Source organism: Pseudorca crassidens, chromosome 19, assembly GCF_039906515.1.
Source record: "Pseudorca crassidens isolate mPseCra1 chromosome 19, mPseCra1.hap1, whole genome shotgun sequence".
Taxonomy (NCBI): domain Eukaryota; kingdom Metazoa; phylum Chordata; class Mammalia; order Artiodactyla; family Delphinidae; genus Pseudorca; species Pseudorca crassidens.
In genome coordinates this window covers 13,216,628-13,239,429 of record NC_090314.1, presented here as the reverse complement: position 1 = coordinate 13,239,429, position 22,802 = coordinate 13,216,628, and the positions used below count along the sequence as shown (strand labels likewise).

The 22,802-nt window shown below is 56.7% G+C and overlaps 1 protein-coding gene across 3 annotated transcripts in view; it reads right to left on the bottom strand.

Moving 5' to 3' along the window:
- Positions 1–22,802, bottom strand: part of WSCD1 (WSC domain containing 1) — a 45,536-nt gene that overhangs the window by 21,690 nt on the left and 1,044 nt on the right. The window contains exons 1-5 of one of the 3 annotated variants that reach the window (XM_067716395.1): positions 22,401–22,553; positions 12,533–13,233; positions 6,015–6,129; positions 5,489–5,673; positions 1,194–1,315 (exon numbers count right to left, since the gene is read on the bottom strand). In XM_067716395.1, coding sequence (XP_067572496.1) covers positions 1,194–1,315; positions 5,489–5,673; positions 6,015–6,129; positions 12,533–12,959 — 849 coding nt within the window. In that variant the 5' untranslated portion in view covers positions 12,960–13,233; positions 22,401–22,553. Of the gene's footprint in view, positions 1–1,193; positions 1,316–5,488; positions 5,674–6,014; positions 6,130–12,532; positions 13,234–14,222; positions 14,516–22,400; positions 22,554–22,802 lie in introns of those variants that run through there. The other 2 variants (XM_067716397.1, XM_067716396.1) reach the window with 2 other exon arrangements.

The following is a 22,802-nucleotide window of genomic DNA, read 5'->3' as shown; positions in this document are numbered from 1 at the left end:
GCTTTGTCTCCCCCCACCTCCAAGGGAAGCATCTCAATAGGGCTGAGAGCGTGGCAGCTCCCTGTGGGTCGGGGCCCCCTGCAGGGAGTGCTTCTGTGTGTCCAACTACATGTGCTTTGGCTGAGGCCCACGCCCTATACCCTTCTAACAACCAGCAGGCTACGGAGCTAGGCGGAGTTCAAATCCTGGATCTCCCCCTTCCTGGCCGTGTGACCTCGGGCAGGATGCCCGAGCTCTCTGTTTCCTCACCTGCAAAATGCAGTTAATCAGAGCACCTACGGTTGTCAGGAGGATTCAATGGGTTAACACGTGCAAAGTTGGAACAGAACCTGGAATAAACGACCAATACCTGTTAGCTTCTGTTGGTAAAGACCATCATCGTTGCCAAGGCCCTCCTCTCTCCTAGCCCTACTCTGTTACACTGCCACGTGTCACAGTCCCGTCAAGGCTACTGAACCCCAGCACATCGGAGCAGCCCCAAATCCCAGCCTCCTGCCACCTGGGGCTATTTCCAGGGCCACGGCCTCCAGCCCAATCTGGAGACCACGGGTCTCCAGCCCCAGCTCTCAAAGCCCTTTGGGCGGCCCGCCGGTGCCGCCAGCCTCGCTTCACACCCCGTCCCCGGTCCTGCTTTGTGCAAGCCCCACGTGGCCTTGATCAACATTTCCCACCCTGGAGCTGGCATGCAATGCAGGGACAGTGGGCTTTGGTGCCCAGCCCAGCCCCTGCACAGAGCCACACTCCAGTCCTCAGCCCAGGCTGAACCAAAGGTACATGAGTGACTACAGCCCCCGGAAGTCAGATTCATGGCCCAACGCCGTCAGCGCAAATAACAGAAAATCTGCACTCCCCAAGTCCCAAGCCAGCATCTTCCTGTTTCCAAACCAAGTCAACTTAACATCTGACACTTGTGCCAAGAGCTCACGTCGGGAAAGGCACGATTCTTTCAGCTTTACAACCTTCTGTGACAATTCCCCACCCAGCCCCGGATCACCTCGTTAGCGGGCTTCCTGCCGGCATCCTCGGCGACTCTGCTGCATCATCGCCCGCCCTCCCGGACCTCCCTCCTCAGCTCCCACCCAGGCTCCGAGGACGGACAGCCGCAGCCCCGCACGGGCACCTGCCCCTCCCTGAGACCACCACTCAAGCTGGACGGTTAAAGGACAGGGCTGTGAGATCATAATTGCTCTTACTTTCTGGGAGCAAAATCCTGAACACGTCTCCACGGTCACGTTGGCCTGCACCAGGGAGTCGGGGAAGGCGTGGGTGACGTTCTCCAGCAGTCGGAAGCAGCCCCGGTACGTGACGGTCCTTCCTGCGGGGAAGGAAATGGGGTTCCGGTGAGAAATGGTGCCCACCATTCTTGGGGCCTGTCACAGAGGAAAACAGTGGCTTCAGAGGCCAAAACAGGTGGAAACACACTCAGGAAAGGCAGATTTCCAATCAGAGAGGGCAAACTGCCCGTAGAGGCTGTGGTCAAGCCAAGCTCCTGAGAGAAACCAGGCACCAGAACCTTCGTTAGCCTTGGTCGCCGGGGTCACCGACAAGGGACCATTTGCTGAAGCTTCTGAACTCATGTCTTGCTTCTCCTGCCAGCCTTCGGGGGACAGTGTGCGTCCTCTCCTCCTCCTTCCCTTCCTTCCTTCCACAAGTCGGGACTGTGCGTCCATTCTGTACTAGATTCTGCACTGGGTGACCCAAGAGATTGACACTCTGGAAAACTCTGTCCTACCCACGCACGCGCGAAAAGAAAAGTCGATTTGGAAACCTGAAATCCTGCCACACTCCTTCTTGCTGTGCCGTCGAGTCACACCACTACTTTGCTTTCTCTGGTCTTGAACTCCCGCCAAATTCTAGGAATACTCCTCAAGCCCGTGGTACACAGGCTGCCAAGTTGTTCTACAGACCTTCTGGTGGGGAAGTTCAGCTCCCTAGTTGGCTTCCTTGGTGTGGGGACAAACCTTCTGGAATGTTGCGGCACCAACTGTTCCTATTTCCTCCAGACTCCTCAGAGTTTCTCTGGATGGCGTCCTGATTCTCATCCCATGCTCCTTTTAACACAACATCTCCCGGGGCTCAGCACCTCTCCCGGTTCTCTCCGCCTGCCACACCTCTTGGAGAGAGCAGGAACCCTCTAGCCCGCCGGCACCATGGCGGGAGGCTCTCTCCATGCAAAACGACAAAGCAGGACCAAACTCTGGGTCTGGAAGCCCATCCTATCGACCATGGCACCAGTGGTCTGGGCGTCAGGGCACGCACCTATCAGGGCACAGAGGAAGGAAAGCAGCCTGGTGCTGGGAAAAGAGTCCACGCAGAGCATCCTAACGACGTCCTGGGATCAAGCCCCGGCACCGCCAGGGACTCAGTCAGCAATCTGGGCGTGTCATGGACTCAGAGGCTCTCCATTTTCTCACCTAAGGAACGCCTGGCGGCTAGAGTTGTTCTGAGGGATGACACGCACCCACATGCCAGCCCCCATGGGGCTGCATCTCCCAGAGCCACTTTCCTGCCCTGGATTTTGGTGCAAGGGCCTGGGGTGATGACTTGTGCAGGACCCACAGAACTCCATCCTGCCCTGTGGCGTGACTGGGCCCCCAAAGGACAAAATATCTAGACGGACTGGGCTGTGGTCCTCGGTCAGCTGCACTGGGGTGGGACAGGCTCCAGGGAGACAGGCTTCGGGCCACATGGCAAGGGAGGGTGAGCAGTGTTCCGGTGAGTACCTCCCTGCTGCCTGGGAGGAGGCTGCATCTGGGTCACCCCAATGCTCCCCACACCCGGCCCAGGGCCTGACACACAGCAGGTGACCAATATGTGCCGACAGAATAAGGAATTGGACACGACAGGGCAGGTGAGGGCGCGGCACAAGCTGGAACAGGTCAGTGATACAGGATGCTGCTACAAGTGCAGTATCAGCTGCCTCTAGACTTCGCCGCTGTGACTGTCGGGGAAGAGGCTGTGACCCAGGACAGTCCATTCCACACCCTTCCCTCCCGCTCCCCAGGTGACAGCTCCAGGGGCGCCTGGGGCAGAAGGACGCCTCCAAGATGGAGCCACTGATGACCTGCTCTGCACCTCCCCCTGATCCCAACCCGGGGGGCACCTTCACGGCTCTTACTCCTGTGAGAGCTCCTTGCCAGTGAGAAGCTGAAATTTCAGATGGCCGGTCACCTGGTCACCTCTTGACAGAGATCCTGTCGGTTCACGCCCTTGAGAGGGGAGCAGGCCGGCAAAGGCCAGCCGTGCAGGCTCCCCAGCCTGCCGGAAGGGGTGGCTGTCCCACCGTTTCAACGTTAACTGTGACAACAAGTCTAGCCAGCTTGAGATCTGAGGCTGGCTCGAATGACTGGACCATCTGACCCTTAACCAGTGGGCAACCTAGAGCCAAGTACTGATCTCTGAGGGTCAGTGGCTGAGCAGCAGGACAAGCTGCCAGGGCAGCCCAGAGCCCACGTACAGACCTGATCCTCCTGGCGGGCAGGGCTGAGGAGTCAGGGGGGCTAATGTTGTTTGAACCCAGGAAAATCAAAGGTCCAAGAAGCCCTCCTGGAGCAGTTTGGTCCTCAGGAAGCCCATGTGGATGCCCAGATGACAGGGCGGGACTTGATACATCCATGTACCATGGCAAACTGCTGAGCCAGGACAGGGCCTGCCACAGAGTAGGTGTCAATGAGTATCTGTTAAGTTAATGGCTCATTGGTGAATCCATAGAGTGCACTGTCAGGGTCTCCACCCCGTCCCCATTCCCCCATCCGGAGCCCTGGTTCCCCGACAATCCTGTCTGAATATAGAAAGCACTGGAATAGCCTAGCTGGCCGGGTCTGAGCACTGAGCCACTCTCCCCATCACTCCGACCCCAGAGATGGCAGCCAGTGTTGGCTTTGCAGCTCACCCATGCTCCTCTGAGCTGGGCTTCTGGACTGCTTAGCAACCTCCTTCGTCACTCGGAAAGCTCTCCCAGAAACCCCTCTGCAGTCTTCGCGTCTGACCTGACCCCTTTCTCTGAGCTCTGTCCAGTTCTCGAACTAATCCATCAGCTCTCCCGGAGCCCTGGTCCATGGCCAGAGGTGGCTGAGTTCATGAGTTGATGCTCCTGGATGCTGGGCTGTGCTTCCATCACCTGCAGTCTCACACTCGCCAGCGGTGGGGGGAGGTCTCCCATGCTCTGACTGTTTCCCAGCCTGGCCCCTCCCCGTCAGGAAGAGGACGGCCCCCCAAATGTGCAAATGTACACAGCCATATTAATTTATAGAAGGGCCTTTTATAATTACAGCAAGTGGATCTGCAGCTCATCTTGCAATGAGGACAAATTCGAGTTTCACCAACACCTAGCTGGGCCCCCTCAGTGATCATCTCTGTTGAGATGACATCTCTGCACTTTCAGGTGAAATTCCGGGAGGTTCAGTCTTGCTGTTTGATGCACCAGTTTACTCTCCCTCGTGGTCGATTATTTCCCCTGAGTTCTATAATTTTGAATTGTAAACTCATCTTCAGTGGGAATTCAGCGACGGGAACCCTTTACACCTGGGTTGGTGGCAGAGCTCCCAAGAGAGAATTTTGCACGTGCCTCTGTTGGTACCTCCAGATGGCCCAGAGCCAAACTTCATGTTGGAGCTTTCAGGACCAGGCAGATGGCACAAATCTGAACCTTAAAACGCAGACAAACGCAGGCCTGCAATTATAAACTCTTAGGTTATAAATTCTTAGGAAAATTGTTTTTCACCCAAAGCTCAGGTCAAAACAGACAAGTTTTTCTATTTCTGGCAGGTTTTTTTTTTTTTAATGTAAAATTTCACTGATTTATACTTCAGTGAAATTGGATCCAACTTTATACAGAAGTTTCAATCCAACTCCCTACCCTGACAGGCTCAAAGCCTCCTTTTCTGTCCTCTGTGGACATGAAAACCTAAGCCGTGTGATCACCAAGACGAGCAACTTCCGCTGGCGGAGACCCAGAGCTGCACAGCGTCCTTGATTACCTTCATCTCACCACTGTGACTCCTACTTCCCACTTCTTTCCTGGAGCCAGGGACTTCCTTACTTTCTTGTTAGTTCAGCTGTGCATTTAAGACAATTTTACCCAGCATTTCTAGGTGTTTCATAGCTAGGAAACATTCAGACTACCTGGTCTGCCCCATTGCTAGAAATCAAAGTCTGCCTCTGCACTTCACAAACTAGACTGGAAACCAGAGAGGGGAAGCAAACTGCCTGAGGCCACACAGCATGTCTGAGACACACCTAGACCTAGGCCCTGGGCCTCCTGATCAGTTTCTCTCTCCTGTAGAGGATAAGGAAAGATGTGCCTCGGTCATGAACTCGAGCGAACTTAGGCTAACCCCACACCCCTGCCGCGAGCCTGTCTGGGGAAGGTGGTGAGGAAGGCGGAGCACAGGTTCGGTCCCATGTGGTTTGGATGAGGGGCTGCAGATGCGGGGGTGGTGGCAGAGCAGGGGACGGACGGAACTCAGGGACAGACTGGCACACTCACGCTTCCTGGAGCCGGGCTGCAGCTGCTCCACGCGGTACACGGAGAGACGGCCCACACCCCCGCACACGGAGCTCTTCTCCCCTTTGCATTCATGGTTACACTCCTCTGGCCCCATGCTCATTGCTGGGAGCCGGTTTCCACAGTAGCATTCGGCCCCGGCCTCCAAACCGGCATAGACGTAGGACCTGCAGGCAGAGCGGGGCCTGGGGTGAGTCCTGACCTTGGCCCAGGGCACTGAGGTCTGGTTCCAGGAATGGCAGCTGGGTCTGGGGCCAGGCTAAGGGTGAGTCCTGGCATTGCAGGAAGTGAACCCCGGGTCTCCTGACACTGAGCCCAGAGCTCTTTCCATAACCCCCTGCCGTCCCGTCAGTAAACTTTCTTTGTTCCGGACAACTGGGATCTGATCAGTCGAGCTCTGCTTACACTATGACAGCCGACTGGAAGCCGACGCATCTCCTCAGGGACACCACTTCCACTTTCTGGACCTTATTTCCAGTGGAGCTGATGGTCAGGGTCCCACACTTACCGCTCAGCGCACGCATTCTGGCAGTGGGAGACGGTCATCTTTCTCAAGTCAAAAAACACAGCCCCCTTCAGAGTTCTCTCCTGGCCGTCATCACTGAAGCATCCCATGTATGTGCCTGCAGGCGGGAAAGAACAGCAGAGACTCAGAGGCCCCGGATAGAGGGGAGATTACCTGGCTCCACCCTTGGCATTGCCCTTCCTGGCTAAGGCTCTTCTCAGAGAAGCCCAGGGGATGCGGCTGTGGTCCAACCCTCCCTGAAGCGCCTCTGGACACTTCCACATTGTTCTCGTCCTCCCCCTTTTCCTAGTTAATGGCCCACTGTCCCTCCAGACACCCTGCCAGGAGCCTGGCATCAGACAGAATACAACTTTCTTCCACTGACCCTCACCCACTGAGTCTGGCTCGTTTAATTTCTTCCCCTGGACCCCTCTCCTCTCCATCCCTACCCTTCCTAGGCTGCAAAAGGCCTCTCTGCCTCCAAAAATGTCTCGATAGGCAGGTCCTGTCACCTCCTCGTGATCCAGAGGGAAGAAATGAGTTATGGAAAGTCTGATCTTAGCTAACATAAAGATCTTGCAAACAGGGAGAGTTATATCAAGAAGAAAATCTGCCACCCCAGGAGGAAGTAAGCCCCCATCCCTGCAGGTGTGTAAGCAGATGCTGCTTACACACCTGTTAACATGTAAGAGAGCTGCCCTGTGTGGGAATCATTAGGACCAAGGGACAGCTGAGCCCTCCCCAGTGAGGGCATCTGTGGCACATTCCTGCAAAGGGACACTAGGGGACAAGACTCCACAAAGCAGCGACAGTGTTGACCCAACCGTGCACATGTCAATGGGAAACAGCCCTGACCTGTCACCTCAAGAGAGGGAGCTGCCTCCCAGAAATGCACAGCAAAGCCTGGAGAACTCGAGCACTAAGCAGGTGTGTCAGGTGTGTAAATGTCATGTGCATCGCAGCACACTGAAGGAACTGTGCATTGGGAGTTTGCAAACGCGCCATCACGTAGTCCGAGCTGTGAATGCACACCCTCAATAGCTGAGCCCAGATCTGGACCAGGCACCCGTGATAAAGATGCTTCTCGTCTCCAGGGCAACGCCTACACTCAGTTCCAGGATGTCTCGGGTGGCGCCTGAGCGGTACGCTGCAGCCTCCGGAAATTAGGCTGTCTCTGGGAAGCCGCACACCCAAGGCCTCCCAACAGCCTGCCAGCTCCCAGACGGCTTTGCGGGGAGGAGTAGCGATCTCATCCACCAGTCCAGGAGCTCCCTGTTCAGGCCAGACTGGCTTTTGCTGCTGCCAAGAACCTGGCCCAGAGCAGCAGCTCAGGGCCGCCTGCTGAGTGGTTTGGACGAGTGGGTCTGCCAGCCTTCATTCCTGGGGCCCAAATCAGGGAGTGATTTTCCCGGGTGTGAACAGCACACTTAAATCCATCTCTGACCTTGACTAAATCACTTCAACATTCTGTGCCTCAGTTTCCTCAAATTTCAAATGCATAAATGCAACCCACCACCCCACCCAAGCTCATCCCTCTTGCCACATTTGGACATGTCCCTGCTCCCTCCCGCATGTCCACACTTTACTTCCTACCTGTCCTTGACAACTTACAGCCCTGACCACTCCAGCCCACTACGGCCTCTCCTTTCTCTGAATTGAGTGTCTGAAAACCTTGCTGTCACCCAAATCCTTATCGTTAACTGTTGTTGTTAAAAATCGTGTACACCTGTGTATCCTGTCTCTGTACCATGACTTAAGGCTCATTGAGGGCAGGGACCACACCTTCCCCTTAGCTGGTGACTCACCACACAGGGTCAGGCACGATGCCAACAGTGGGTCAGAGCTCCTAAAACCCACACTGACATCCTGCAAGGGTGCGAGAGGGGGAGCAGAGAGCCCAGATGCAAGGAGGGGCTGGTCCCATTGGCTGCACCAATGTGCGATTCCCAGGGCCCCAGGTTAAGAAAGGTAAGGCAAGAGGAAGATGACCAAGATGGGGGAAGATGGGACTCTCCGCCATGCCAGGAATGGTTGAAGACCCAGAGACCTCAGGTTAGAGGACCTGGGGCTGAGGAGACAGCAACAGTCACCTTCTCAGTGTCTGCCAAAGGGTCTCCCCCCGCTTCCAGGCTATGAACCTCTTGAGGTCACCTTCATTGCGGATGCCCAGCGGCACACACGTGGCCACACCCAGTGTCTGTCCATGGACACAGGCTCCACTCCTCTACTCGGGACCCCAGACACCCAGTCCCCACAAGCTTCTCTCTCTTTATATAAATCTCAGGACTACCAAGACCAGAAAGCTCTCACCCAGGTCAGTGAGAATCAATCGCTCTCCTTAGCCTGCCTACTTAGTTAAAAAAAAAAAAAAAAACTAGCATTTAAGAAATTTCTGATGTGTGTTGCTCAGCAAAGAAGAAATTCTATTATAGCTTTCAAGTAAACGTCCAAAACAAGCTCAGGGGTTGCTAAACATTTATCACCGTTGATGGGAAATTAACCAGAAGGTTCTAAAGGTGCCTGGGCTCAAGACCCCTGAAGGCTGAAACCGGCGCATACACATTTTGTGGGGAGAGTGGGGAAACAGCCCTAGGGAATGGGCTGCCTTAGATTCAAATCCAGGTTCCACTACTATCTGACTGCGTGATCTGGCATGTGCAGCTTCCCCTTCCTGAGCCTCCACTTTCCCATCTGTAAAATGGGGATATGGTCTCCTGGAATTCATGGGGTGGTTGTGAGAATTCCACGAGATAACACAGAAGGTATCTAACGCAGGCGTGGCATGTAGTACGGGCTCAGCGGTGACTGCTTTTATTGTTTATATGTCATTATTAACAATAAATATTTTTACATGACTATACTTCCCTGAAATGCAAAATCCTTCGTCATTAAAACGGTGACAGCACCGCTGACATCATAAGGCTGTACAAAGATTACATTAAATGAAATAACAGATGTACATCTAGGCACGTCACAGATGCTCAGATAAGTAACAGCTATAACTATTCTGATCCTACACTCTAACCTGGGGGCCGAGTGTGACAATGGCTCCGTAAATTTTTTTTTTAATTTATTTATTTTTGGCTGTGTTGGGTCTTTGTTGCTGCACGCGGGCTTTCTCTAGTTGAGGTGAGCGGGGGCTACTCTTCATTGCGGTGCACGGGCTTCTTATTGCGGTGGCTTCTCTTGCTGCAGAGCACAGGCTCTAGGCATGTGGGCTTCAGTAGCTGTGGCTCCCGGGCTCTAGAGCACAGGCTCAGTAGTTGTGGCTCACGGACATAGTTGCTCCGCGGCATGTGGGATCTTCCCGGACCAGGGCTCGAACCCGTGTCCCCTGCATTAGCAGGCGGATTCTTAACCACTGCGCCACCAGGGAAGTCCCGGCTCCGTAAATATTAGCGGAACACATTAATAAGAGAGAAAGAAATGGTTTTGAGCAGTCAGGCTTGGGTTCTTCAAAAACAAGAAGAGGCTAACCAGCTACCAGCTGGCCATCGGGTGGAACTGACCGGTCTGGAGGGGACGCCCATGCCCCGCTGGTCCCATCTCAGTTTGTAGCAAAGGCCTGAGACGCAGGCGCCTCCCCCTCTGCTTGTGAGGAGGAGAGGAGCCCCTTCTCTTGGAAAAATAATGAATGGCTTTTCTAACTCCCTGACAGAGTTAGAAAGAGAGAATGTGCAAAAAGAAAGGACTTCCCAGGGATGCACTGGGACACATTCTGAGACGGATTTATTACTTTCGGCTGAAACGGAGGCGATATATTATTGTCTGTGACTCCGCATCTGCTCATTTGCACATCAAAATGGACATGCCGTGAGGCTATTAACGATGGCTTTGGAGATATTGCAATGTCTTTGCAAATTACTATCAATAAAAAACAAACTGGCTATGGAGAAGTTACTATTTTTCCCCTAGTAAACTTACTGACATTTTATTCCATTATGGATGTTGTCCAAGGTATAATGAAATGCTCAGTGATTGATGGGACCTCCTGCAGCTTCCAAGGCTTGCCTGCCGGATCCCCTTACAGGGGGATGGCAGGCTGCCTGGGCCGCAAAGAGACGCTCTCTTTGTCTGCAACCCCAGCAGCTGTCCCGAGGGCTGGCCTGCAAGCTAGCCTCCACCAGGGAGGCCCCCCTGGCTGTGCGGGGCCCACAGAGCCCCAAGAAGGGAAGGGGGCTCCCAGAGGATCCTCAGGCCAGTGCCTGCCTCTCCCCACTTTCTCTGAAGATCTCCAGCCAGGATACCACAGCCTTTCCCAGAGGGCGAATTCTTCCTCCAATCCTGGGGGATATTCAAAATACTGAATAACCTATTGGGGCGGGGCACCAACCTGTCAGAATTATCACCATTCAACACCAGAACCTGACAGTTCCCGCTGTACCAGGCACTAACCCTTCACTTGCTAGGTTTGGGGGTCACCAGGGAGGGTCAGCCAGAGCATCAGAGTGTGGAGGGCACTCAGGGGCTCAGGGCAGAAACTGGTGGTGTATAACGGGTGACGATCGGTCCTGTTTGCATCTCACCACGATCTCCTCAGCGTTCACGGCAGCCTCTTCCATCGCCTCTCTAAATGATGACTTAAGGGGTACCCACTGGTTCTCCTGGATATACGTATTCTATACACAGGGCTATAACCAGGTCACCCTGAGTCCTCTCCTCTGCTGCCCAGTCACCCTGAAGCCAGGTTACAAAAAACTTGTCACTTCTGTCTAATGAGCCCCAAGCCCTTGGCACGTGCCTCTATGATGCCTCAGTCACACTGTGGGGTAATCATTTGGGTGCACATCTGATTCCACCACCAGACTGAGCTCCTCAAGTGCACAGTGAATAGCACACGTGGAGACTCATACGTAGGTCCTCAGTAAGTGTGGACTGAGAGAAATAAAAAGAGGAATCATGGCTAATTTGCCCCAGGTCATAGAGCCAATAACTGGCAATACCAAGAGAGAAACCCAGGTCTGTTTTCAAAACTTGTGCTCTTTCCATGCCTTCTTTCCAAGAAATCCATGGCAACTTTGTTTAGTCACTTACACTTTAGTCTAAAGGAGTTACACTGGTATAGCCTGCATAGAGACCCAGCTTCTAGATGTGTTGGGCAGAGTTTACAGAAATTGTATCTATATGAAATGAGCTACAGAACCAGTTCCTCAATTCTCCCTCATTCTTACATGGAAGCCTTGCTGAGGAATCCCACGCAAGGGCTATGACCTAGAGGATTTCAGATGAAACTTCATTCCATGGAAGTTTCTTTCTTGTAGAAGGCAGAGTCCTCCAGTCTTCACTGTACTGGGCCACCAGACTCATCCTCTAAGGCTCTTGCCTCATCTTCTTCTATATCCTGCCACTGAGGACTCTAAGCTCCAACTCCACTTCTTATACTCAGGATAGCAGTTCTCCTGTGATTTGTGGTACAGGACCAAATGGGGTGGTGACAGGGATGCTGGGACACTGACTGAGATCAGTCCCCACCCAACAATAGCTGTGACACTCCGTGGGTGCTCACGTCACACAGGCTCAGTTAACTGGGCCCTGCACAGTCTGGATAACTTGGTGTAAAGAGTCCCGACCTGGAACCAGGCTGATCCCATGATGGAGTCCCAGCTGCATGACTCTGGCGGTCTGATCAGCGTCCCGCCCGTGTCCCCGCGGCCTTGCTGCCTCCAGGCTGCACCCTAAGATGCATGTTCTAGCCTCGCTCCAAGCCCCCACTTGCTCCATAACGTACCCTTTACTGACCACCTTCTCTTCCCTGCCTCACTTCCCACTCCCCTACCAGTGTTCCTTGGATCACATCCCAAATTAACCAAGTCCATTTAAATCCCGATTTCAGGGTTTGCTTCCGGGGAACCCAGACTAAGAGAATGACCTTGGGGGAGTTTAAATAATAAGAGCTGCCAGTTCCTGAGTGCCAGCGAATACGTCAGGACGCCTAGCCCAGCGGCCCTCAGCTTTTGCGTGCACGAGGGCCACCTGGAGACCCTGCTGCTCCAGACTGCCGGCCCCCGCCCCAGAGTCTGGGACTTGGTAGGTCTGAGAATCTGCACTTGCAACAAGCTCCCAGGTGATGCTGAGGCTGCTGGTCTGGGACCCTGCTTTGCACACCGCTGCTCTATATGATCACATTTAATCCTCACCATAACCCTGGGGCAGGTATCTCAACCTCCATTTCCGAGGAGCCCATAGAAATTAAGAGACGTGGTCACCCAATAAACTTGGAGCTGAGCCAGGATTCAAGTCGAGGTCTGTCTCAGCTCCAAGATGCTCACACATCTCAACCTCCAGCCACGTGCGAGCCCAGCTGGGGAGCGAGCAAAACTCCAGAGGGCTTCCCCTCCCAGGCCCCTCCTGTCTGCCTCGGAGCCGGGGGAGGGGCGGTGTGGGAAGGCCCTGGGCTCTCGGCGCCTACTTCTCGGGCTGCCGCCAGGGCCAGGGAGAGGGGACCCCAGTCCTGTGCCCCCGAATGGGGCCCCTGGGAGTAGCTCCCATACAGGCAAGGAGACCCGGGGCTGAGGACCTACCTTGGCTGCTGGCGGCTGGCCTGGGGGCCTCGGGGCCCAGGGCGGACGGCCCCTGGGGGTCCCCCTTGAAGTGGTGGAACCAGCGGCGCCGCAGCTGGCGCAGCTCGGAGTTGCGGCTGCGGAGCCAGCGGGGGCCGGGCCGGGGCCGGGCCAGGGGGCCCCGCAGCACGTCCACGCCGAGCAGCAGCTCTGGGCTGACCCGGGGGTCGTGCAGGGCTCGGCTGTCCAGCAGGCCCACGCCCAGCGCCACGGCGGCCACTGGCAGGGCCTGCAGGGGGCCGGGGGCCCGGGGGCCCGGCGGGAGGCCCACGCGGGCCCGCTGCAGCAGCAGCAGGCTGCCGGTCATCAGGTAGGCGGCTGTGAGGAAGAAGAGCAGGAACTGCGTCCGGCGGAGAAACTTCTGGAGTCGGAAGAAAGGTTTGGCCATGCCCCTGGGCGGCAGGGCTCCCGGCTGGAGCCCAGGGACGGCTCCTAGCACCCAGGCGGGAGGGAGGCTGGGGCCTGCGGAGGCGTCATCCCTGCATCCCGGCAGCAGCCTGTGCTCTCCTGGGGTTACTGTTCCTCCCGCCTGGTTTTCAGCAGGTGCTCACGTGACACCATCACTTAACTCCGGCCCGGACCCTGCAGCTGCAGCTTCTGCCCAAGTGTCACAAACTCTGCCATCCCTGGGCTCTAGCGACCCTCATTTCCAGCTTATAAATCTGGAAAAGAAGAGAAAGGGCACTTAGATGCAATAGGAGGGTCCACTTCTCCCACTGCCCCAGGGTCAGGCACCCTGCACTCCGGGGCTCTGTTTACCAAAGGGAACTGCCGTGTTGCAAGAGCACATGACAGAGAGCTGGATTCCAGTCCCAGCTCTGCCACTGCATGACTGTGTGACATCAGGTGGGTTACTTCACCTCACTGGGCCTCAGCTTCCTCACCTGTAAAAGGGGGCTAACACTCTATCCCGGAGCGGCAGGAAGATCCAATAACGATAGCGGTAAGGAGGAAAAACAGTAGCAGAGTATGTTTACAAAGGATAACCAACAAGGGTCTACTGAACAGCACAGGGAACTCTGTTCAATGTTATGTGGCAGCCTGGATGGGAGGGGAGTCGGGGGAGAAAAAAAGAAACAAATAAACACCTTCCACTCCCATCAAAAAAAAAAAAAAAAAAAAACCCCAAAACCCCACAGCAGTGTCTTTGTACTGAATCGTTACTTCATGCCAGGCCCTGACCTAAACGCTTTATGTATCATCTCATTTAATCCTCACACCAACCCAGCGAGGTAGATACTGTACAGTACTATCCGCATTTTACAGATGAGGAAACTGGGGCAAAAGGAGGCAACGTAACGTTCCCAAAGTCACACAGCTGGTAAGCAGAGGGGCCGAGGTTTGGAACAGCCTGTATTCAGAGCCTGGACTCTGAACTGACACGTGGCCCAGCCTATAATGAGACCCCACCACCTACGTGTGCACCCAGCCCAAGGCATGAGTATACAGCAGGAGCTCAATACATGCGTGCTGACTCCCCGGGTGCCTTGGGGCTGCAAACTGTCTTTTGGAAATGCTTCTGCAGACGTGGGTCGGTTTTAACACAGGAGAGGGCACACGGGGAGAGAGTGGGCTTGCATAGTCTCCTAAAGGCAGGAGGCCAGAGCAGGAGAGTGCCCCAGGCCATGCACCTGCCAACGGGGCTGGACACCTGATGAGGTGAAGGGGGGAGGGCTCTCAGAGCAGCCGTCCGGGGTGCCCCTCTGCTCCCCAGGACTCAGCTCTCACGCTGGGCTTTGGTTTCCTTTGGCGGCGCCTCTGAAGTGCACTGTCACGGGTTTGCAGAGGGTCCCGCAGCTGCTGTGAGCCGGGCTGCTGGGTGAGGACGGCCCTTAACACAAGGACAGGCTTGTCCCGGGGAGAAAGACTCCTAGGAGCGTGACTAAGCCGCTGCCTGTAACAGGGCCCGGTACCTCCGCCAGGGCCCCACGGCCCCTCAATGGCTGCTCTGTGCCCTACGGACGGCGGCTGGGTGTGAGAGGAAAGACAATGTTTGGGCTCTTGCGGCCTGGCACTCCAGGGTCCCGGGAGGGGCCCAGACCAGCATGACCCTTTTTGATTCAATGCTGAGAGCTGCCAGGTTCTAAGGCTTCTGGGGAGGGCAGGATCTGGGAATATGGGGGTCCGGTGGGTCCTTCAGGCTGGGGCAGGGGTGGCAGGCTAGGGAATCAGCAAATGAAGGTGGAATTAAACCCTGAGTCTGGGAGCCCTTCCAGACGGGTCTCCAGAGCTTTTATTTTCTCTCTAAGCTGGTGTGTGCCAGGCCCACCCCAGCCAGCCTCGTCAGATTTGTAGAACTGCAGGGAAAATGCCAAGAAGTCCTGACTGATCTCCCTGCCTCTAGCTTTGGCCCCTCCAATCCATCCTCTGCAAGGCCGCCAGGGTGATGCCACTAACACACAAATCTGATCATGGCACTCCCCTGCTTAAAACCCTTTTCAGTAGCTCCCCATGGCCTTGGGCTGAACTCCAAGCTCCTTAGCGTGACACACAAGGCCCCCTTCCTGATCCAGCCCAACCAGCTCACCTCTCGCCAGGCCCTTTCCTTCTGCTTCCCCATGACGTGTGCACATGTGCGTGTACACACACACACACACACACACACACACACACACACACACCACACACACACACAGAGTCCAGCAGAGCGACCACACAGCACATCTGCCCTGGTGCCTTTATACACAATGCATTTGATGTCTTTTTCTCCCTCTTTGCCTGGTGAATCCTTGTGTATCTTCCGAGAATCAGCCCAGGTGCCACCTCCTCCAAGAAGCTCTCCCTGACTACCACCTACCCACTGGTGTAGATTTCTCTGTCTTCCCACAGCCCATGCTGACCCCCATCCCAGCATTCACCACCCCGAGATAATTTTAATTGTCCCCATACTTGTCAATCATCCCTGCAGGACTCTGACTGACTCAAGCCTAGAGGTCCTGCCCTATGCATTTTAGTAACCCTGGCCCCCAGCACGAGCCCCAGCAGCATAGATGCTCAGCCATCTCTGTTTCTGAATACATTTTTTAAAAATGAATGAGAAGCTACGTTAATAGGCGAATCATGATATCAGAAACCTCCTCCTGTGGGTGTCAGGGCAATGAAATCTCAAATTCCGGTTATTCAGAGCTGCGGGAACCTCACTGGAAACACGGGAGATGGAGTAATACGGAAGCGCAGAGGACGCCGCTTCACCAGTTCAGGTCTTACAGATACATGGAAATTAATAAGGGTGCCTGAGCTTTATGTTATCCTTCCTGCGTCATGCTACGAAGAGAGGTTTCCGGATCTGCTTGCAAAAGGCTTCTGGTTACAAGATTGGGATTCTATCAGTGAAAAATCCTATAGAACTAAAATATAAGGGGAGAGAGGACGCCTGCTGTGGGGAGAAAGGTTCTGATGAGTTGGAGCCACAAGGTGGGCAATGGATCAGCTGTTCAGAATTTTGAAGCCAAGACCCGGCCAGAACTCCATACACATTTGTATACAGGCTCTGGGAGCACCCTGCAAAGGGCACAGTGGGATGCGGCACTGTCAGGGCGATCACACCCGGGTTCCCCAAGCCCCCCCCCCAACCAAGTCCTCTCTAGAGCCACCCCTTCCCAGAGGGGCCTCCCCTGGTCTGGGGAGGTGGGCACTGGATGTGGGGGCCGGGGGCAGCTACTTTCACGCCAGCGCTCTACGACCCTGGCCTCCTATAAGGCAGGCTGCCGCTCTGAACTTGCAACGTCGCGAAGCCGATTCCCAGCCCAGAACACCTGCCACAACAGGAACCCGTCCCCCTGCCCAGACTTCCAGCCCACTTCCCACTGATACTACGTTTGTCAGTCGTCCCCCACTCTCTGCCACGCTCACCTCTCCCCCAGGGCACAGATGACACCCGATCTCACATTCTCGCCACATCCCCAGATCCTAGCACACATCCGGCAGGGCAGTGCCCGTAAAAGTGTTTGTTGAGTGACTGAACCTGAAAGAGGCCTGGGGTGGGGGTGGGGGGCTGGGCTACTGCAGCATCTGCACAAGGGCTCACAGCCAAGCCACAGGGCAGCTGCACAGCAGGAGCGGCCAGCGCCTGGGGCGCGTATGTAGCCGCTGCCCGTCAGCTGTGCCTGCTGTACCCCAAGGCCGGGAGGCCCTCCATTAGAGCAAATCCACCTTGATCAAGTCACCGCACAGGGCAGAGCCTCAGGCTCCTCATGTTAAATGGGGGTAAGTACGCGTTGTCCTGGGATCGAATCAGGGAGTAAGCCTTCCGTTACCTACAGCCTTCAGCTTACCAGCGCAAAAGAGGCAAACGTGGAGACGCTGGAGGAGGGGCCTGCAGCAGCTGAGCTGTGGGGGGAATCGGCCACCCACACCTCCTCTCAGCCTCCAACTCCCTGGGGTGGGCGCACTAGCCCAGGCTTACTTGAAGCTGCCCCCATGCTAAGACAGCTGTTAGCGATTGCTTGCTTTTTCAATGCCACCATTTATGAAGCACTTGGCAGCGTGGAATAATCCAACTAGACTGGGTTGTGTATTTCACCTGCACCATGTCGCTTACTCCCATCTCCCGCCGAGGCAGATGCCCTGATCACCCCCATCTGAGAGCCCCGGTCTCTAAAGCTCAGCTGGGTGAAGCCCCTTGGCCGAGGCCAGACAAACCAGGACCAGAATTCAGACCCGGCTCCCTGCTCCCAGAGCCCACCCCACGCCCACTAAGCTTCCCGCCTCTCTCCCCACACCAGCTTCACACGAGGCAAGATTGAATCCTGAAAGGGGGTTAGCGTGTCTCCATCACCACCTTTTTGAAAACATGCCAGGATGAAGCCCCCAGACATGGTGCCTCACACGGTGTCACCCCCCCTCGCCCCACCCCTGTCAGACCTCCCAGATGCTGCCATGTGGTCAGCGTCCCAGCCTCCTGGGCCCCTCCCCTCCGCTGCAGGTCTGGACCATTCTTCCCCCAGGCATGCTTCCCATGTGACACCGCCTGTCTGGGAATCATGCAAAGTGCTTCAGGGGGACCATGGGGGGCAGGGGGCCCACCCCTACCCGAGGCTCCGGCCGTGTCGGGAGGGGGGAGGCAGCAGGGAGGCACGAGCCTCAGGCTGGACAGGTGGACGCCAGCTGTCCTGCCTGGCGGCCTGCCAGAGGCCCAGGTGTCACCCCAGAGGAGCCCAGGGCCCAGGGGAGGGAGCCCCTCAGCTTCTTCCCAGGAATGAGAGGAGAGTATTGGGACAGAGGGGCTTCTGGGGGTCTCAGCTGGGGACTTAGACAACTGAGCCCTTGGCTGTTACTCTGTTGTTATCTGGGCCCCAGGTGGCAGCTGCGGCTCAGCCCGAAGGGACGAGGGTTGGGCAGATGACTCCAGGCTGGGGTTTCCAAGGGACTGAACAGGAGAGGGGTGGCGACAGCCGGGAGAGGAGAGGAGGCAGACCCTCGGGCCTGGGGGCTGGAGAAAGAGGTCAGAGACGGCCTGGGCCTCACCAGTGGCCACTGGGGTTCAGTCATGTGACTCCATCACCCCTCACCCTCCCCCGCCAGAGAGGACAGGCAGGCGAGGGGAGAACAACTCCAGCTGCCCCAGAAGCATTTCGGCCACTGCGGCCACTGCGGTGAGGGCTGCAACCCTCTGGGGATCCAGAGCGGTGCGCTCTTAGCAGGGTGATTGCCCTAAGCTCAAGGGACAGGGACCGCCGTGTTGCTCCCCAGACAAGGAGGTGGGCATTCGTGCTCTAGCAGTTCGGAGCCCCAGCCTGCGTGACCGGCGGCTGGGGTCGGGGCAGGCGGCTGTCTCAGCCTCAGGACCTCGGCAAAGCCACACCGGCGAGCTTCCAGCTGGGCTCAGCGCTCTGAATTAGCCCTCCCCTGTCTCTTCCCACCGTCAACCCCTGCCTCTGCCCTGCTCAGGCTCAGTGCCTGTCCTCTGGACCCCACCCCCTCTCCGAGACGCTGTCCCCTCCCAGCATCCTAACAAAGAGATCTTTCTAACACCAAGAACGAGCAATGCTATAGCCTGCAGTGGCTCCCCAGGACTCAGACGGCCAAGTTCAAGCGCCTCAGCCTGGCATTCAGTGGCCCTTCCTGGTTCAGTCTCCCAGCAACTTCCCTTCAGTATTCCTTCCAGAACTCGAAGCCCCACTGGCCAGCGTGCAATCCTTCATGCCCCCTTACACATACTCTTCCGCCGGCCAGGGATGCCAACGTGGGCCCCACCTTGTGGCTCTGAAAGGCTTTGTGGCTACCAAGGCTCAGCTCTAATGCCACCCCCTCCAAGAAGGTTTCCTGATCCCCAGAGCAGAGCCACTCCCCAGCACTCGACGGCGAGGCTGGATGCTCTGGGCGACGTGTCCTGCCTTGAGTCCCGGCTACGCTGCCCACTTCTCCTCCCAGCCTATGAGCCCCTCCTAGACACAGGCAGTGCCTCTGTCCACCATCTGGGTGGGGCACAGGGCAGACCCCAGAACTCTGTGCCCACTGGCCACCCTCCAAGGCTCAGGGCCATGCTGCCCTCATCCCAGGGTCTCACGCCTCTGGCTCTTGGAGATTCAGAAAGAGAGCAAAGGGCCCACTAAATACAGATCTGCGGGGCCCTGGGGTGGGACAAGGTCTGGGAAATGGGAATGGGGTGGGGTCCCTGCCTCTGAGGAGGCAAATCTTTTGATCTTCTGAACTTCAGAACTTAAAAGGTCCAAAATAAGAAATATTGCTAAAAAGGTATAAAACATAACAGTAAGGCTGAAACGCCATTCAATGCAAAGGAGGTGGGGGGAGGGGGGAATCCTCCAGCAAACCAAAGTGCTGGGGTTCATATAAATAAGAATAAATCTTTATGGACCATATTAGAGATTGCAAGGTACTTTCACACACTCTCAAGTGTGCTGAATGAATCAACAGATCATCAAATGAATGAATGATCTTCCCATAAACTGGTGAAGTCAAATCATTATCATTTCCGTCGTGGAGATGCAGAATTTGAGGAAGACAGAGGGCAAATTAACTTGACCAAAGACAAATAGCTATTGCTAGACTGAACTCAAGTTTGAGGATTCCAGGTCTGTGGCATCATCTACCATATCACATGGTCTTCATCTGTTCAACTCCAGGGATGGAGATGCCTCCAGGCACCCCTCTAGGGGCCAGGGCTGCAAAGACAGACAGAATACGACCAAACGCGCTAAAAGGCATTTCGCCTTTTTAGTTGGTTGATGTGGAGCCCAACCCACTCTTGCAAGGGCCAATCACAGACACTTTTAGGCTATCTCTGGGCCACCTCTTTAGTAGAACCCGATTTTGTTCATGTGTTCGTATGTTTCTCCCATTGAGTGGCAAACTCTCGAGGTTTGTGCAAACCCCACTGAGTGATTTGGATAAATCTGGGCAAGTGGGTGGAGTACCCAGCCAAAGTGAACCTCGCCCTTCTCTGGCTCTGTGCCCGCCGTGCCTCAGGTCACTGGGATGGGGGACTTATGCCGGGGGTGGGGGAGGCCAAGACACCTTGCGCCTTCCTGTCCTCGGCACCCTCCTGGTCCCCTCATGAGTTTCCAGGAGCAAGAAAAAGAGAATCAAAGTGGAGGAGGAAAGCCTTAACAGCTACCAAGAGGCACACAGTGTTTCACGATGTACACAATTAATTCACCCCATTCTTCCAACTACTCTCAGTTCCACATTGGGAGATAGAGTTCCTCCCTAAATACGTTCTCCAAAAGTGCCACCCTTCCAACAACTTTCCAGGTGATACGTCAACGTGCTGTTTGTCAAAACCACGAGGAAGAGAGATTAAAAGCCGCAGTGTGAAAAGAGGCCCAGGGAGAAGGTAGTCCAAAGCCACGTTCAAGCACTCACGCCTCAGAGGAGCAGGGCTTGCCTCCAACCCAGTTCCGCCCCTGCTGGTGGGTCTGATCATCACTCACATCCTGTGGATAAAGACCCCGAAGGTCTATAACACTGAGCTCTGCCCTGGCCTCAGTGTAGCTCCGGAGGGAGAGTCCGGGGCACTGGTCTCACTACGGCTGACTTGGGTCTGAGCCAGATAGGATGTCAAGCCGGGCGTGTCTACAAAGAGAAACACGCCCTCCTGAGAGGCGCTGCTCGGACATGGTTCAGTCCTGGTCTAGAGGCTCTGGGTTGCCTGTTCAGGCAGACTGTACGGGCAAGCAGCTCTGCAACTCACTGCCCAGCGCTCAGAGGCTCAGGCTTTAGCAGCCGACCAACGGGTGGCCCACAATATCCACTTCTGCCTGGTTAGGCAGACGGGAAGAAAGGGGCAGGGGTCTGGCCTTCTGCCTAATCCTAGCGTCTCTTCACTCCTAGCTAGACATGCTGCAGGCCACAGGACAGTGCCCCGCAGGGCTCCAACGTCCACCGAATGAGGGATCCCCTCCCCCCCAAATAAGGCATTCTTCCAGAGGAGCTGTGGCAATGGTCCTGCTGAAGACAGGGGGATGCAGCTGCGGGTGAGGGCCAGGGGGCTTCTCCTGGGGGAAGATGAGGCTGCCGGGCTCAGCACACCAGCCCAGCTGCCTGCCATGCTTCCTTCAGCGAGTGTGCATCAGAGATGAACACGGCTGCTCCTCCCCATGGAACTGCTGGGCTCTGATGGCCCACCGGGGCATCTTCTCCAAGGGACTGGTGAGGCCAGAGCTAAGGGTATGGCGTGGGGCTGGGGGCGGTGAGGGGAATACTCGAGGGAAACCTCCCTGCTGCCCTCTCTCCAGCCCTTGCAACCAGCAGGCAGGGGCGGCTGCAGGCAGAGCGGAGCCAGCCAGCTGTCTCTGCCTCCTGTATTCCACTCACCACGAGCCCTCACTCTCTGTGCCCGATAACCTAGGCTATTCAGAGGAGAGAAGGAAAAGGCCCCCCCCCAGCTCCTGTTCCCAATCACGGCGTCCCAACATGGGATAACCCGAGTGCTCCACAAACTGAAGCACGCCCTTCCAGCGGCAAGAGGGAGGACAGCGTCTAACGCTGTTAGAAAAGTAGAGAGGAGTTCCGAGTCTGTCCATCTTGGGAGCAGGTGGGGAGCAGGCGAGCGTGGGCAGCAGCGGGATCCCAGGGCAGGACGGGGTGGGGGGCTGGAACCCTTACAACCAGCCCTCCCACTGCTCAGAGAAGGGTCAGAGGTCTCCCTCTCCGCCCCCGCCCTCCCCACGGGCGAGCCAGCACCGAGCAGGCATCATCGGTGGGCACAGATGCTCAGGAAAACAGACCCCCGGGAGGTTGGTTACCCTGAGGCAGAAGACCCCCCTGGAGGCTTCGCATGAGAAAACGAAAAACGCAATTAGTAGCCTCCAGTCGTGAGTTTCCGTCTACTCTTAGGAAAATGCAGAGCTCTCCTTGGAGTAATTTTTCTGGACGAAATACGTGCGTTTCGCCTTTGCCCGTGCCTCAAGTTCACCAAGAGACAGAGAAAACCCTCCGCTGACCGGAAGCCTGGCGTGGTGGCGGAACAAGAGCGAGCTGCCACTGTCTCCTCTTAGAAGAGGCAGTGCGCACCCCAAAGCCTGTCCTCGCCCCCTCCCCAGATCCACGGCTCCCTCCGGGGAAACGGAGGGTCTCTGAGGATTCCAGGAGGCGGACGCGGCTTGGGAAACTGCTTTGCGCACCCCCGCCCCATCCCGCTCGTGCCGAAGCAGCCCCCCAGCCCGGCTCCACGCGCACACACTCCCGGGCGAAGCCGCCGTGGCCCGGCGAGAGGCGTCCCCCCGCCAGTGCGCCCCGGAGCCGGAGCAGGTGCAGCCCCGCCGCGCTCCCGGCCGCGTCTACACAAACTTGTTGGCCCGCGGCTGGGGGAACCCTGCCCGCAGCCCGCGCGGGGGTCCCGGCTGGGGCACCCGGAGATCGCACTCACCCCGCAATCGCGACCAGCTGGGGCGGCCGCTCCGGCGGCCACGCGCCCGCCTCCCTGGGGCGCCGAGCCCGCAACCCCGCAGTGCCCGGAGCCTAGGCGCCCTTGGCGCCCGCACGCCCCCGGGCGGCCCGCGGCGAGGAGCGGCCCGACGCGCCCCGGGCACAAGGCGCCGCCACCTGGCTCCCTGGGCTGCGGACGTCCGGGCTGAGCCGCGGCGGCGGAGCAAGCGGGCGCCGAGCGGGCGGCGGGCGGCAGGCGGCGGGCGGCGGGCGAGCGGGCGCCCGGCTCTGCACATGCTCACTCGCGCGGCCCGGGGACAGCGGCCGGCCGCCGCCGGGTCCTAGAGGCGGCCGTCCTACCGCCACCCTCAGCCCGCCGCACGTGGGAGGGGTCGCGGCTGGG